This window comes from Rhinolophus hipposideros (genome assembly GCF_964194185.1).
Source record: "Rhinolophus hipposideros genome assembly, chromosome: 20".
NCBI classification, from domain to species: domain Eukaryota; kingdom Metazoa; phylum Chordata; class Mammalia; order Chiroptera; family Rhinolophidae; genus Rhinolophus; species Rhinolophus hipposideros.
Genome location: NC_138066.1, coordinates 22,318,945 through 22,331,390, shown reverse-complemented (window position 1 = coordinate 22,331,390; position 12,446 = coordinate 22,318,945). Strand labels below are relative to the sequence as shown.

The 12,446-nt window shown below is 38.8% G+C and overlaps 1 protein-coding gene across 17 annotated transcripts in view; it reads right to left on the bottom strand.

Annotated features, from left to right (window-relative positions):
- SYNRG (synergin gamma) overlaps positions 1 to 12,446 on the bottom strand; it is a 65,472-nt gene that overhangs the window by 13,216 nt on the left and 39,810 nt on the right. For 11 of the 17 annotated variants that reach the window (XM_081029215.1, XM_081029220.1, XM_081029207.1 and 8 more), the window contains 4 exons: positions 4,084 to 4,677; positions 2,832 to 2,995; positions 2,059 to 2,112; positions 1,462 to 1,558 (listed from right to left, as the gene is read on the bottom strand). In XM_081029215.1, the coding sequence (XP_080885341.1) occupies positions 1,462 to 1,558; positions 2,059 to 2,112; positions 2,832 to 2,995; positions 4,084 to 4,677 (909 nt within the window). The remainder of the gene's footprint in view (positions 1 to 1,461; positions 1,559 to 2,058; positions 2,113 to 2,831; positions 2,996 to 4,083; positions 4,678 to 12,446) is intronic. The other 6 variants (XM_081029217.1, XM_081029214.1, XM_081029218.1 and 3 more) reach the window with 1 other exon arrangement.

Sequence of the window (12,446 nt, the reverse complement as noted above, 5' to 3'; positions counted from 1 at the left end):
GAGGATTAAACGGGTTAGTACAAAAAGCTTATTTACAACAGTGCCCCTAGAACAGTAGGCATTATACAAATATTGGCTCTTTTTTTCTGGCTTCTTTATGAGTCCATCTGTTTGAATTTGGGAAATACCATTAAACTCACTGAAAATGGGCATTTTAAAAGTTTAAAAGGATCTGAATGTCAATATCATCACAAAGTAATTAAATATCTTTTTCCTCTGAATGCCCAAGGATTTACAGACTCTGTGGCTTCACGTTTTATATACTTAACAGGACACAGAACTGTTCTTTTCTTACTCTTCGAGCAAGGAAGACAGGCGCCATGTATCTCTATATTCTAAGAACAGCCACCAGACACACCCCCACCCTCACCCCAGCTTCCATGAGAACCCCAGGGGGTCCTTGGAGTGGTACAGCACCGGCCCTGTGTACGGCACTATGGCTTTTCCTCTTCCTTTCCCAGGGGAAGGGTAGGAATTACCATCCACCCTAAGCCAAGTGAGGCGACTTCTAAGACAATCTTTCAGAGATACTAGGAGACCTTTTAGAAAGAAAGACAGGCACCCCATTACCTGATGAACACCTGTTTATGCAGAATTATGCCTGTCTGGGTGGGAAAGAGGAAATAAAGAGAGGTGGTAGAGTAAAGGAGAGACCACATCCCTTCACTATCCATTCATCCAGCAAATATTTTTCAGTGACTACTACGAGCCAGGCACTAGTCTAGGTGCTGGAGGCCCAGCAGTGCACAAAACAGGCCCAAATCCCTCCCCTCTTGGAGGTTTATTCTAGTGGAGGGAGACAGATAATACATGAGAACACAAGCAAAACACGTAAGGTGTTAAAGGTGATAAGGCTCGGGAGAAAATCAAGCAGGGAAAGGGACAGGAAGTGCCAAGGTGGGGAGGAGATGCAGATAGTAAGGGAGGCCAGGGAAGAACTCATTAGAAGGGGACATTTGAGCAAAGATCTGAAAAAGATTAGGGTTCGGTGCATGCGGGCTGGGCCACGAGCCACGCCTGAGCTTGGGGAGGGGAGGAACACTGAACTGGCCAGAGACTGACGTTTTAAGTTGGAATGCGGTGTTTAACAGCTGAAGGTGGCCAGGAAGCTAAGGAATCTGTGATGTCCTTCAGGGGCAGAGTGGAAGAATCAACAGAGTACGGTATGGCACCACTTGGACATCCAGTGATTTCATTTTAACGCCTTACCTAGTTCAGACTCAGATAAACCAGTAACACAGATGTCATTTTACATTGTTGCCATTGTGTTATAACAAGGACTGGGAACCTGGACCACAGACACCTAGCAGTTGTTACTGCCTATGACTTCAGTGTCTTATCTACAAATGCAGATGCTACTTAGTCGTAGCTCGAGAGACCAAAATTAAACTAACATAAGGGAAAACGGAAAATATTTCAAAGTGTCATGACTTTGAATAAGTAAAATATAAAAGAACATACCTAATAAATATTCCATGCCTTGAGCCGACTGAATCACTTCTGTGCACACGGAACTACTACTGATTCCATTTAAGGTATCGTTTGCTTTCTTAATGACCTACAAAAAATGAAATCACATCACCTTATATAATCAAGAACAATCACTGCAAATCAATTTATTATTAGGAGAAAACCCAATGGAAAACCGAGGAGGTGTGAAAAAGTATGACTAATTGATGTATGTAGATGACTATGCTGAAATAAATCTGAGAATTTAATTTTAACCTTGAAGAAACAATTCTCCATTTCTTGGGGAAGAGAAAAGATAGAGGTTCTTTGGCTTAAGTATTATTTTCATTTAGACAGCGCTAATGATATTGTTTTGTTATTTCTTAAACACAGTGCAGATAAGGCCCGGCTCACACACGAGCTAGTGCTACTACAAATGTGAAAGAAGCCTCCCTTAAGATGATTTTCCACAGCGCTTGGCTCTGCACACGGCCATCTAGGTAGGGCTCCCTTCCAGCTGGACTCTGTCCGTTCAAATGAACCAAGAGGGCAAAATGACACAGGACAGCACTTACATAGAAGTCAGTACCACACAAGTGACATACTCACATCCAGGGCACTCCCCAGGCACCTCTGCCATTCATACGCGTATCTCTCATTCTCCTGTGAATTTTATAAAAAGAACTGGGTTAAAAGGGCAAGTCTGGAAACCTCTATAACTGTCAATTTAGAGAGCACTGGAAGACTTTCTCTTTTATTAAAATCACTCTAGCTCAAGCACAGTTTCTCTTATGAATCTACTGATGTCTATTTACAATGACTAATACATGAAACTTCCAAGCACCTGACTAGTGAATTTGAGACGTGTTTCGTAGCAGCTTCCCTCCGCAAATGTTGCCTCAGTTGTTCTAGTGATACTCACTCAGCTCATAGGTGTCTAGTACAAGAGCCCACACCAACCAGCAGCTTTCCACAGTGACGCCGCTGTGTATGTGTGGTGTGTGTGTATGACAACGGGCTAGGGAAGAGGAGAGCTCAGAGTGTTGGCTACAGAAGGAAGACAGCATGGGATTAAGATGCCGCAAACATAAATAGAAGATTCAGAACATTTGCCTTAGCGATAAATTCTAAGCGCTCAAAAAGAATTCCCTTAAACACATCCCTTGTGAAGTCCCATGAATAATTTCAGTTGTAAGGTCACTAACTACTTTCAGTGGACGCCGCATCTAGGAGGTGTTTTTCATCCATAGCGAATGTCACCATTCTCTCACTTTATGTCTGGTGCCTTGTGACTTTCTGCCCCTCGTATCCCTATGTGAAAGCGGCAAGCCTTTTCCTTGGGGGTCTTTCACCTGCCCTCTGTGGAAAACTACCCCCCTCACCTCCACCTCTCCTGTCAGATCCTTGTACTTGTCACGGATGACAGGCAGAGCGGGTTTCTCACTCAGAGTGTTGGAACGGTCTCTGAAAGGCTGCTCCGAAGCCGGAGAAGGAGAAGAACGGCTTATTTCTTTATCACCAAGGCTCCAGCTCCTCTTGTGTGATCCTAGGAGAAGTGGACAGCATAGTTAAAGGTTGTGATGACTCGGCACAGCCTCTTCCTTGCTACCGAGCCCTCTTCTTTAGATGTTTATGTCATGAGGCATTCAGAAATACCATACTCATTCATTCTGTCTGGCAAGCTACATGCTGAATCTTTTCCATCATTCTCTCTTGCTTGGTTTCCCTGCCTTTAATTTTCTCCATTACTCTTCCCTGATCTATCATAATTCTTCCATAATTCTAAGTGCAGAGTCACTGGAGTCTGGAGGACTAAAGTGTCTTTCTAAGTCTCAGTGCGTAAGAGTTGTGTTGTTTTTCCAGTTATTAGTTATAGATTTATACTAGTCTTCTACATACTCTCTCACTCTCAAATCTAATTGAAATAATGGTCTCTTCTATCAAGACAGGCTTCAAGCAGAAGGGGCAAACTCAAATGACTTCAGAGAACAGGCAAGTAAATGACTGAAGTAAGTCAGATGGAGACAGGAAGTGGAAGGGACACTGACACTGGGGAGAGCACACCCCATCTATCAGAGGGGGCCTTGCTACTCAGCCCCAGCTGATTGTCAAGAGGTGGGAATGCAGGCGTCATATTGCTAGCTACTGCTTTTTAAGAAAAGCCAGAAATCCAGATTGTGAAGTCTCATGATTTATACATATTGGCAACTGCTTCACACATTGAAAAACCTTCTTTGTGGGTCAATCTAAGCAGATCTGCAGACTGGGCACTGCGGACTCTGAATTAAAAGATACAGTCTGTAGCTAGGAAACAGGACCAGAGCTAACTTGCCCCAGTGGATCAAATCCATTTTTCTGGTTGTTTTTACACAGCAGAACCCTAACTAAAGAAGCTAATGAACAACAGCCTATGTGCTTAGTCCGAAAGGCAGTTATCTGAGGAATACTGGATTCACTTGAGTTCAGTCTCAGGGAAACCTTCTTTTGATAGGTACTTAGAATAGACTCTGATTTTAAACACTGGAAAATCTATTTCCTGCTACACCAGGGACCAACTTTTTATTCTAAGAACGAACATCTAACACCTCAGTGGAAGAAACCATGACATTAAAATCTATGCTGAAAGCTACTCACCTTGAACAGAAAGGTCAAAGGTTGCCAGCTCACTTTTGATCATTTCTTCACTGGATTTCATTTTGCTTTGGGAATTGGCCACTAAAAAGTCAAATTTGCTGATTTTGGGCTTTTCACTTTGAAACTCTCCAAAGTCATCTGAACATTCTTTGGGGGTGTCGTGAGAAGCGCTGCTGAAAGCTGGGCTTGGACACGCGGCGTCCTGGCTCCATTCAGCTGAAGGCAGGTCCTGTCTTGTGAAATCTTTATAGTCCCTGCTTTCATATTCCTTTTGCTCACTGGTCTGAGGAATCCCATCTTTAAAATTGGCAAAAGCTGGGAAGGTAGTCTCTGGAAGAGAATCTGCACTTGCGAAGGTCGTAACTTTGGACAGAGATGTCATGGTGATGTTTTCGGAACTGCCAAATGAAGTCTCTTTCTTTTGAAGAACTGAGGCAGTGGAGGGGGATCTGCTGCCTGCGGAGAGGACAGATGGAGAGAGTTTTCTGCCCTGAGACGCACCATCCCTGTCTGACCAGTCATAGCTCGTAAGTGTGCTCACTGCAAAATTGCTACTGTAGGTTCCAAAAGCAGCATATTTTAAGTCCTCTATATCTGAAAGGGAAATAAGACCCCACAATTAGAGGCAAGCTCACGATTTAGGCAAAATGCCCTAAACTCTGCAGAAGCAAAATGTCTAGTATATTTGATTAGTTTTATGCTATGTTGGCGTTTAACTAAATTTAGAGTTTGTACTAAAATTAAAGGAGCTGGGCTGTAAAATCTGATCTTTAAAAACCCACATTAGCCTTGAGTTGGCATTTATATTTAGTTACAAAGAGTCATTTTCTTTGGATATAAGAATTACTAAAATAAGATAGGTTCATCTACCAATGTGTACGCTGTTTGAGAACAGGGTCATTTAGTAAGTTGTCTGTTCACTTATAAACTTTAAAATGTATTTATTACAATATTCCCTGCATAAAATGTCTCATTTGCCTTGACTTTGTTGAAAAATGTTCCTTTAAAACATGGCCATATGAAATGTACATGAAAAACTAATTAAAAATTGACAGTTTCTCTAAACTAAAAATGTTACCTAAGTTTTAATCAATTATTAGGTATTTCTGTCTCAAGAAAGGCCAAATATGAGATTTTAATCCAGCAGTTACTTACCTAGTTGTTATTTTGGTCAGTATGGACATCATATTGCTATGATGGAGTATGAGGAAAGAGAAATCAATCTAATCTACTTTAGCCCCTAAAAAGTAGAATGAAAAGTCTGAATCCTGCAGGGCTCCTATTTCTTCTTCAACTATGTGGCAGCCCCTCATTTAAAAAAAAGAAGAGGAAGAAGAAGAAGAAAGAAATGCTTGGGTAAAAGACTCATTTTACATTCTTAATATATGTTTAAATAATTTAAGAGATAGTATAACACAGCAGTTAAGAATGTAGGTCTTTGATTCAGAAGTCCCTGGGTTCAATTCCCAGCTCTGCCACCTGTGCGCAGTGCCTGACACTAGGCAAGCTATTTAACTTTTTTTTTTTTTTTAAACCTAGGTTTGCTTATCTGTAAAATGAGAAGACCATGTACTCGGAAGGCCTGTGTGGTGACCATCAACTGTGAATGTGTAAAGGATCCCGCCCAATGCTTGGTGAGCAGTACATAACAGCAATATTTGTACAGCATGGTTGCCACCAGCCTCAATTAGTTGTTGCTTTATGTCCTAAAATGAAATGATCTCAAAGTGAAAATTAAACGTCAACTCATCATTTTGGTGGTCTTACTAGGGAAACTTTCTTGCCCATTTTCAAAAAGCAAAACCAGCTGAGGCTGAGTAACACTGTACAGGACAGCGTGTCTCCGAGGCCACTGTCCATTCAGTCTGGCTGACATGCACTTAGTTTCATTTTAGTGCCTGTATACCAGGCAAGAAGGCCAAATGCAAGACTCCCTCTCATAACCACAAACATGGTTCACAAGGATAACGCTCAAGAGTTTTGTGACCGAGATTTTCAGAAGTCAATCAACAGGTGAACCAACACTGGGTCATAATGTCTTTCTGTCATAGCAATACAGCATAGTTTATGAGAGTTAAGGGACTCCTGACATTTCCATAGCTTTTTTAACAATATACCCCACATCTATCTATCTCACCCTCCCTTTTCCCCTCCCTCCCTCTTTCTCCCGTTCTTTTTCTAAACCCTATTAGAAAAAGGGTACTAAATTAATAGTGAACAATGGAAAACTTTAGATGTACAAAAAGGCCAAACAGAGAAAAGCAGATAACTTTTGCAGAACAACAGTATATTTTCAAACTCTGTAGAAGAAATGGTACCCTTCAAATTTGGCTTATTGAACAGGAGGAAAAAGAAAAGATTCAGGTGAAAATGTAGAGTTTAGAATGAATCAAATAACACTTTAGGTCTTAGTCTCTGGCTGTAGTGTTTTGTTTTCCCCACTGCTTAAAGGAATCAGAAGGTACCCTGACTCAAAAGAGGTGAAATTCAATCAGGAGGCAGTTAAACACAAGACTAGTCTTTCAGGGGTATATTCAGAAGAATGTTTCACAATATGGATATTTTTATTATTAGACCCTACCAGAAAGCTCTTTGGGGAAGCCATATTATGAACTGTTCCCAGAATCTCATTTACTAAAAGGATAGCAATTTTCCTAGAGGCCAAATATAAATTTAATGAAAAGTTAAGCTCCAGTTCAAACATCACAACCAAGTTAATACGGTAATAAAAAGACCCTTTTGTGCAATTATGCAACAAAAAAAAACCAAGGTTTTTTTTAAAAAACCAGAAATGACTAGTATAAATCAGGTAAAAGGCATTATAAGAAATAAGGGATTACCTTAACTGAAGAAGTATTTTTATACTACTACAGGTCTTCAACAAATTTTACTTTTATTACAAATGATAAGCATAACATTTTCCCTTTTGGAGCAACTCACAGAAATGACCAAATAAAAGACTAAAAAAAATCAAAGGAAAGACTTAAAATGAAATATTTTATACTTAAAAAAAGAATGAAGCCTGAATATACAGGTTATACTAAAAATCAAGCCTCAAGATTGATTTTTTAAATTTTACTTTACTTATTTACTGATTACAATAGTGTAAAAAAATAATTTACTAAGGTGTAACTCATTTGAATCCAGAAGGCAGTACTAAAATTGGTGTTACACAAGAATGTGAGAACACTGCATTCCTGAACCTTAGCGTTTACAAACAATATAAAAAACAGAGTAGTATTTCTTGGCATGGTGAATATTAGTAAGCCATTTTTTATGGTAAAATGTGGTAAATCAGTTCACTGAGGGTAGGTTAAACCAAGAAAATTCCTCATTTCCCATATTAACAGTTCTGTATCTATATTTTCTGAGAGCCGTCAAATTATATGTATTATTGTACGATGTTCTTAAAAATATTAAAGATTCTGTAAGACCTATAACATAAGTGATGGAAGCTGTGTCTAGAAAAATAATATGGAATAACCCATTTTATTTTGTAATCACTGAAGTCACCACCGATGGGTTTTCAATTTGATAGCTGAATTCTGAAAATTGCAAGAGAAAAAGGAAAGAGAAAACAGAATGGACACAATAAAATGAACAGAGAATCACTACTGCATTTCCAATTCTGTCGGAGAACTCGGAGGCTGTGCTCGGTTGAACTGCAATTGCACACAGATAATACGCCAAATCGTGTGCTTTAATACATGTATTTGTTTGCAACCAGGAATGTCCTATTACAAACGCCAAGGGAATAAAGTATACAATCTGCTTTTCATCCTGGATCTCAAATTACAACATGGATTTCTTGCTTATGCTAGCAAGTAACCCTATCAGTCTCTTCCATAACCTCTATTCAAATCCCGTCAGACATGCACAAAAACAAGGCCCTTCTTGGAACAAAGAATGTGAGCTGCCACTACAGGATATGCTCTAAAACTGGAAGCATTTGCCCAGGTGATTAAGAGTTACTGGCTTTTGACAAAGGGGTTTGGAAAAGAAAAAGATACGTGGACAAATTCCACTATTCCTAGTGTTTTATATAGCAATAAAAATGTTAATTGGACTGAGGAAGAGTCTTTTAAAAAATTATCATTTAATTTTCAACACTGATTTAATCCAAACTTCATTTACCGAAGCAAACCATGAAATACACATTTCAAGTTTTTTCCACCCCTGGTCCTATTCTGCCTTTTGGAATCAGTCACATTCACATTCTCTAGTAATTATAAAAACTGGTCTGACTGTGTCCTGCAAGTCTCAAACACCCTGATAGGTGCTGTTGAAGAAAACAGGAATGAAAGCGAGCACAGTGTATGGATGAAAGGCCATACAATTGCCTTCCAAGTGTTGGCTAATCTGCATAGAAACCTCCCATTCTTCATTTGTACTGAGTCATATAAATCTATGGTTTAAAGGCTATTAACACTACCTGTCAGCACCTTCAGGTTTCCGTGTCAGTGCTTTAAGTCAATAAAGACAACTGGCAATCCTGTAGCTATTTTAGGCCAGAGGAGGCTGCAGGCCAAGAAGTGGTGTCTGGACACATAGTGGGACTGCTGGTGCTCAACATCAGAAATCTCATCAAAAAAAAAACACCAAAAGAGCACAGTGGGTGCATTACAATTGTGGTCTTTTGGCCATGCCAGGAAAAGAGCAGCAGCCAGGACACTTTCCTACGCATAAAACCCCCAAAAGCTATCGGGCCAGCATTTTCCAAAACAACTTATCAAAAGTATTCAACTGATATAGAAACAAAGCTAGAAGCAGCTCTTTAAAAATAAAATAATTTTGAAAAAATAAAATAAAAATAAAATAATTTGATGCTTTGACTTATCTTAGGATTTAGCCCAATTTCTTCATATTATCAGTGTCCTCTTCATTTGCTACTTTTAAAAATCAGCAGGGATTTTAATGTGAACAATACAGTGATTCTAGAATATAAATACATTTGTACACTTTCTCAGGCACTCACTGACGTATGAAGTCAACACTTAATCATATCTTACTTTACTTGGCACTTGGGGTAAACAAAACATAGTAGTTTGTTTGTTTGTTTGAACCTACAGCAAAGAGTTCTTCAAGTCTTTCTTGCAAGTTTATATTATTAAAACTTCCTCCCTAAAAAGTAAATGTTACTCTGGAAACATTAATTGTTCAATTTATGAATGTGATTGTTTTACACACAATTATATTCAGTCATTTCTGCAGCCTGTTCAGATAAATGCTGAAAGGAGTTAAAATCAAGCAGTCCCAGATGGAGCAATCTAGTATTAGATAATTCTATCGACAAAGGAATTCCTTAGCCAAAGCTACCACAAGATTGGTCATATATATGGCACCAGATAATCCTAAATAAAGGGCAACTAGTATTATCACTAGATGGAGGTTACACCAAGATCTCTTTCTTCTAACTTAGTTAGCAGCACACAACGTTTTTGAAACCATGTACTATTCAATTTTCTAAAGCATTACGCTCTGGAAAACATGAAGTTTTGAATGGCAGACCCAGCTTTTCTTAGAGTTGATCTAAACCCCAATTTGCAACTCTTCTTTCTCAAATGGCGTATTTCAAATATTACAGGTGATCTTTCAGGAATCCTATTCAAAATCCTCATCTTCAATAGTTTAATTTCCTTTCTGCCTCAAATTTTAAAAAAGAACAAAGAATTAAAGCCTCAAATTGTAAGAAAAAAAATTTAAACCATGGAAACAACCTCTTTTTCCCCAAGGTTTTTATGGGTCTTGGGTTTCTGATCTGCAAACAATAATATTCCCAAGGTTTTTTCTATTATTATACTCTAAAACGGAAAAAACTATTTTCCAAATTTGGCTCACTCTGTTGCTAACTTTTGTGCATCTTCCTAGAAGTGTTTTCTTAAAAATGAAAATGTTTAAAGCTTACTTTGAGACATCCTCTAAAGTTATTTAAGAACTTGCTTTATAAGCTAAATGGAAAACAACACAGAGTGGCTTCACAATACATTCTGAAATTGGGAAGATAACGTAGCTCTACAATTAGGGGACGGAGTACCCCATTTTCAACTCAGAATCAATTTCAGCCCTGAAGACTTTCTGGCATGAACACTGACCCCTTTCCACTAGAGAGATTATCAATCTAAATTCAGTTTACATTTACTGTGCTCAGAAGTCCATCTCAATACCACTTGATCATTTATTTGAAATTTACAGATAATGTACTTCTTAACAGACGTGTCCCTCGTTCCCATCACTCCACTGTCACTTAGCCCGGCCCTGGTCTTCCTTCCCAGTCCTCACGGTGTATCTCCTCCTGGAGACGAGACAGACTGCGATCTTTACTAAGCAATAACATCTACTCAGTTTCTTCACTGGAAGAAAGGAGTCCATTTTTCTCTCTAACATGCAAAATAGTGTCAAGTTTACACTTCTGAAAAAAATGTCTAAAGTTATTATTTTAATCCAGTGCCATGTGAAAAACTTTTATCAATGAACTATAAGGAGAGAGGCTAAAATGTACCAACAGTTTCTTGTAGGAGAAAGGTATCTGAAGAAACAAAACCAACAAAAGGGAAAACTCCTCTAATCCAGGAGATGCTACTGCTTTAAACTTGATGTGGAACAGGTATTTCTTTGGTCTAACACTGAAAAAGTACAAATTACACACATCCCCACACTTTCAAAATATGCCAAAGAATTATTTATTAACATAGGACTTACAGATCACAAAAAAGTGGTACAGAAGAGCTGGAAAAGAAGTCATCAGAATCAGCATGCAGATCAGTATTTGCAGAGGAATATATCAAAGCAAGTTTGAAACGGCACATTCACACAGAAAATGTCTAAATTGAAAAAAGGACATCAGAAAAGCAGCCCAAAAATAAATAAATAAATAAGGCGCTGATTAAAATACAAAGATTTTCAATGTCAAAGAAGAGCTACTTTACAGGTAGGTAGGTAGGTAGGTAGGTAGGTAGCTACAGAAGTCTTGCTAACCCTTTGAGTGTTACAAATGAGTGTAAGCTCTTGCTGCCAACAAACCCAGATCATCTTAATGACTGCACATGAAGATGCTTCAGTGCCAGACAGATTCAATTTAGTGGGAGAACAAATGCAGCCGAGTTGAAATTCTATGCAGCAACGGCCCAAAGGGTTAAATGCAATAATATGCAGAGAAATCAGGCAATGTTATTAGTATTATCTACCTTCCATACAAAGAATTATAGCAAGAGTTAAAAGAGACAGTATCCCCTTCAGAGTTAAGTTAGGGTTTTTAAACAGGACTAAGGTCCAGAGATAGCAGTCTACTAGGTTTATTCTCTCTTTACCAGCCCACTTCTAATTTTTCCAAGAAGTACCTTTAACCCTCAGACTAAGAGAGCAAGAGATACTGTGGTCAACGTGAGGATAAAGGAAACCCAAATTGCCTTGAAGAAGTAAGTCCCTGCCATTCAGCTTCTACCATACATTTACGCAGCAGATTTGCGCAACAACGGCGTACATCTCATTGGTCAGACACGAACCCCTTTTAACAACCGCTCTAAAGGGATACTGCTCCTTTCCGACAGGAGGTTTACAGATCAAAAGGAGGAAACAATCGGCTTTTAAGAATATCCTCAAACTGAAGAGACTTGGCTTGAACATTACAGGTTCCAAGCTGGGATTGCTCCAAACATACATCAAGGAACGTGGGCACAGAAGATTATTTTAACAGATCAATCAGAACAAACTCATTCAGAAAAACCAACCTCCCCTTCCCAAATAAAAGGAGGGGGGGGAAAAAAAAGACATCTCAAATCCAGATTAGACTCATCTCATAAAGACATTAAAGACATTTAGCATGGCACTGTGAAAGAATATAGATTACTTTCAGAAAAATAGCTTCTACTTAATAATTTCAGAGTCCAAAAGGCTAGTTTACTTGTCATGAGACTTTTAAATAAAAATCAAATATTGTTGTTCAGAAATGGGGCACTTTGCAACCAACTGCACAAGCAGCTCATACAAAAAAGAGAAACAAAATCACTCCATCAAACAAACAGCAGCCAAAAGAAAAAAGAAAAGGAAAACATTGGAGGAAAAGTACAAAAAAGGAAGTAGACACACAAGGAGCTCTACAGACAGCCCCCTGCACTTGGAAAAGGCCTTAGCAAGTCGCAATGTAATGTCTTTGAAAACCTGCTCCTAACTCAGCACCCTGTTTAAGGATACCGCCAACATTTCAGTAGCCAAAAGATGCATGCAGTTTTGTTTTCTGACTTACCAACTTGATATATGCAAAAGTCATAATACGTACAATTTCTGCCTGAATCTGTAAACTTGGAAGTGTGTTATATGTCCCTCTCTAGTTAAAAAACAACAAACCCTTCATATGCATAATAAAT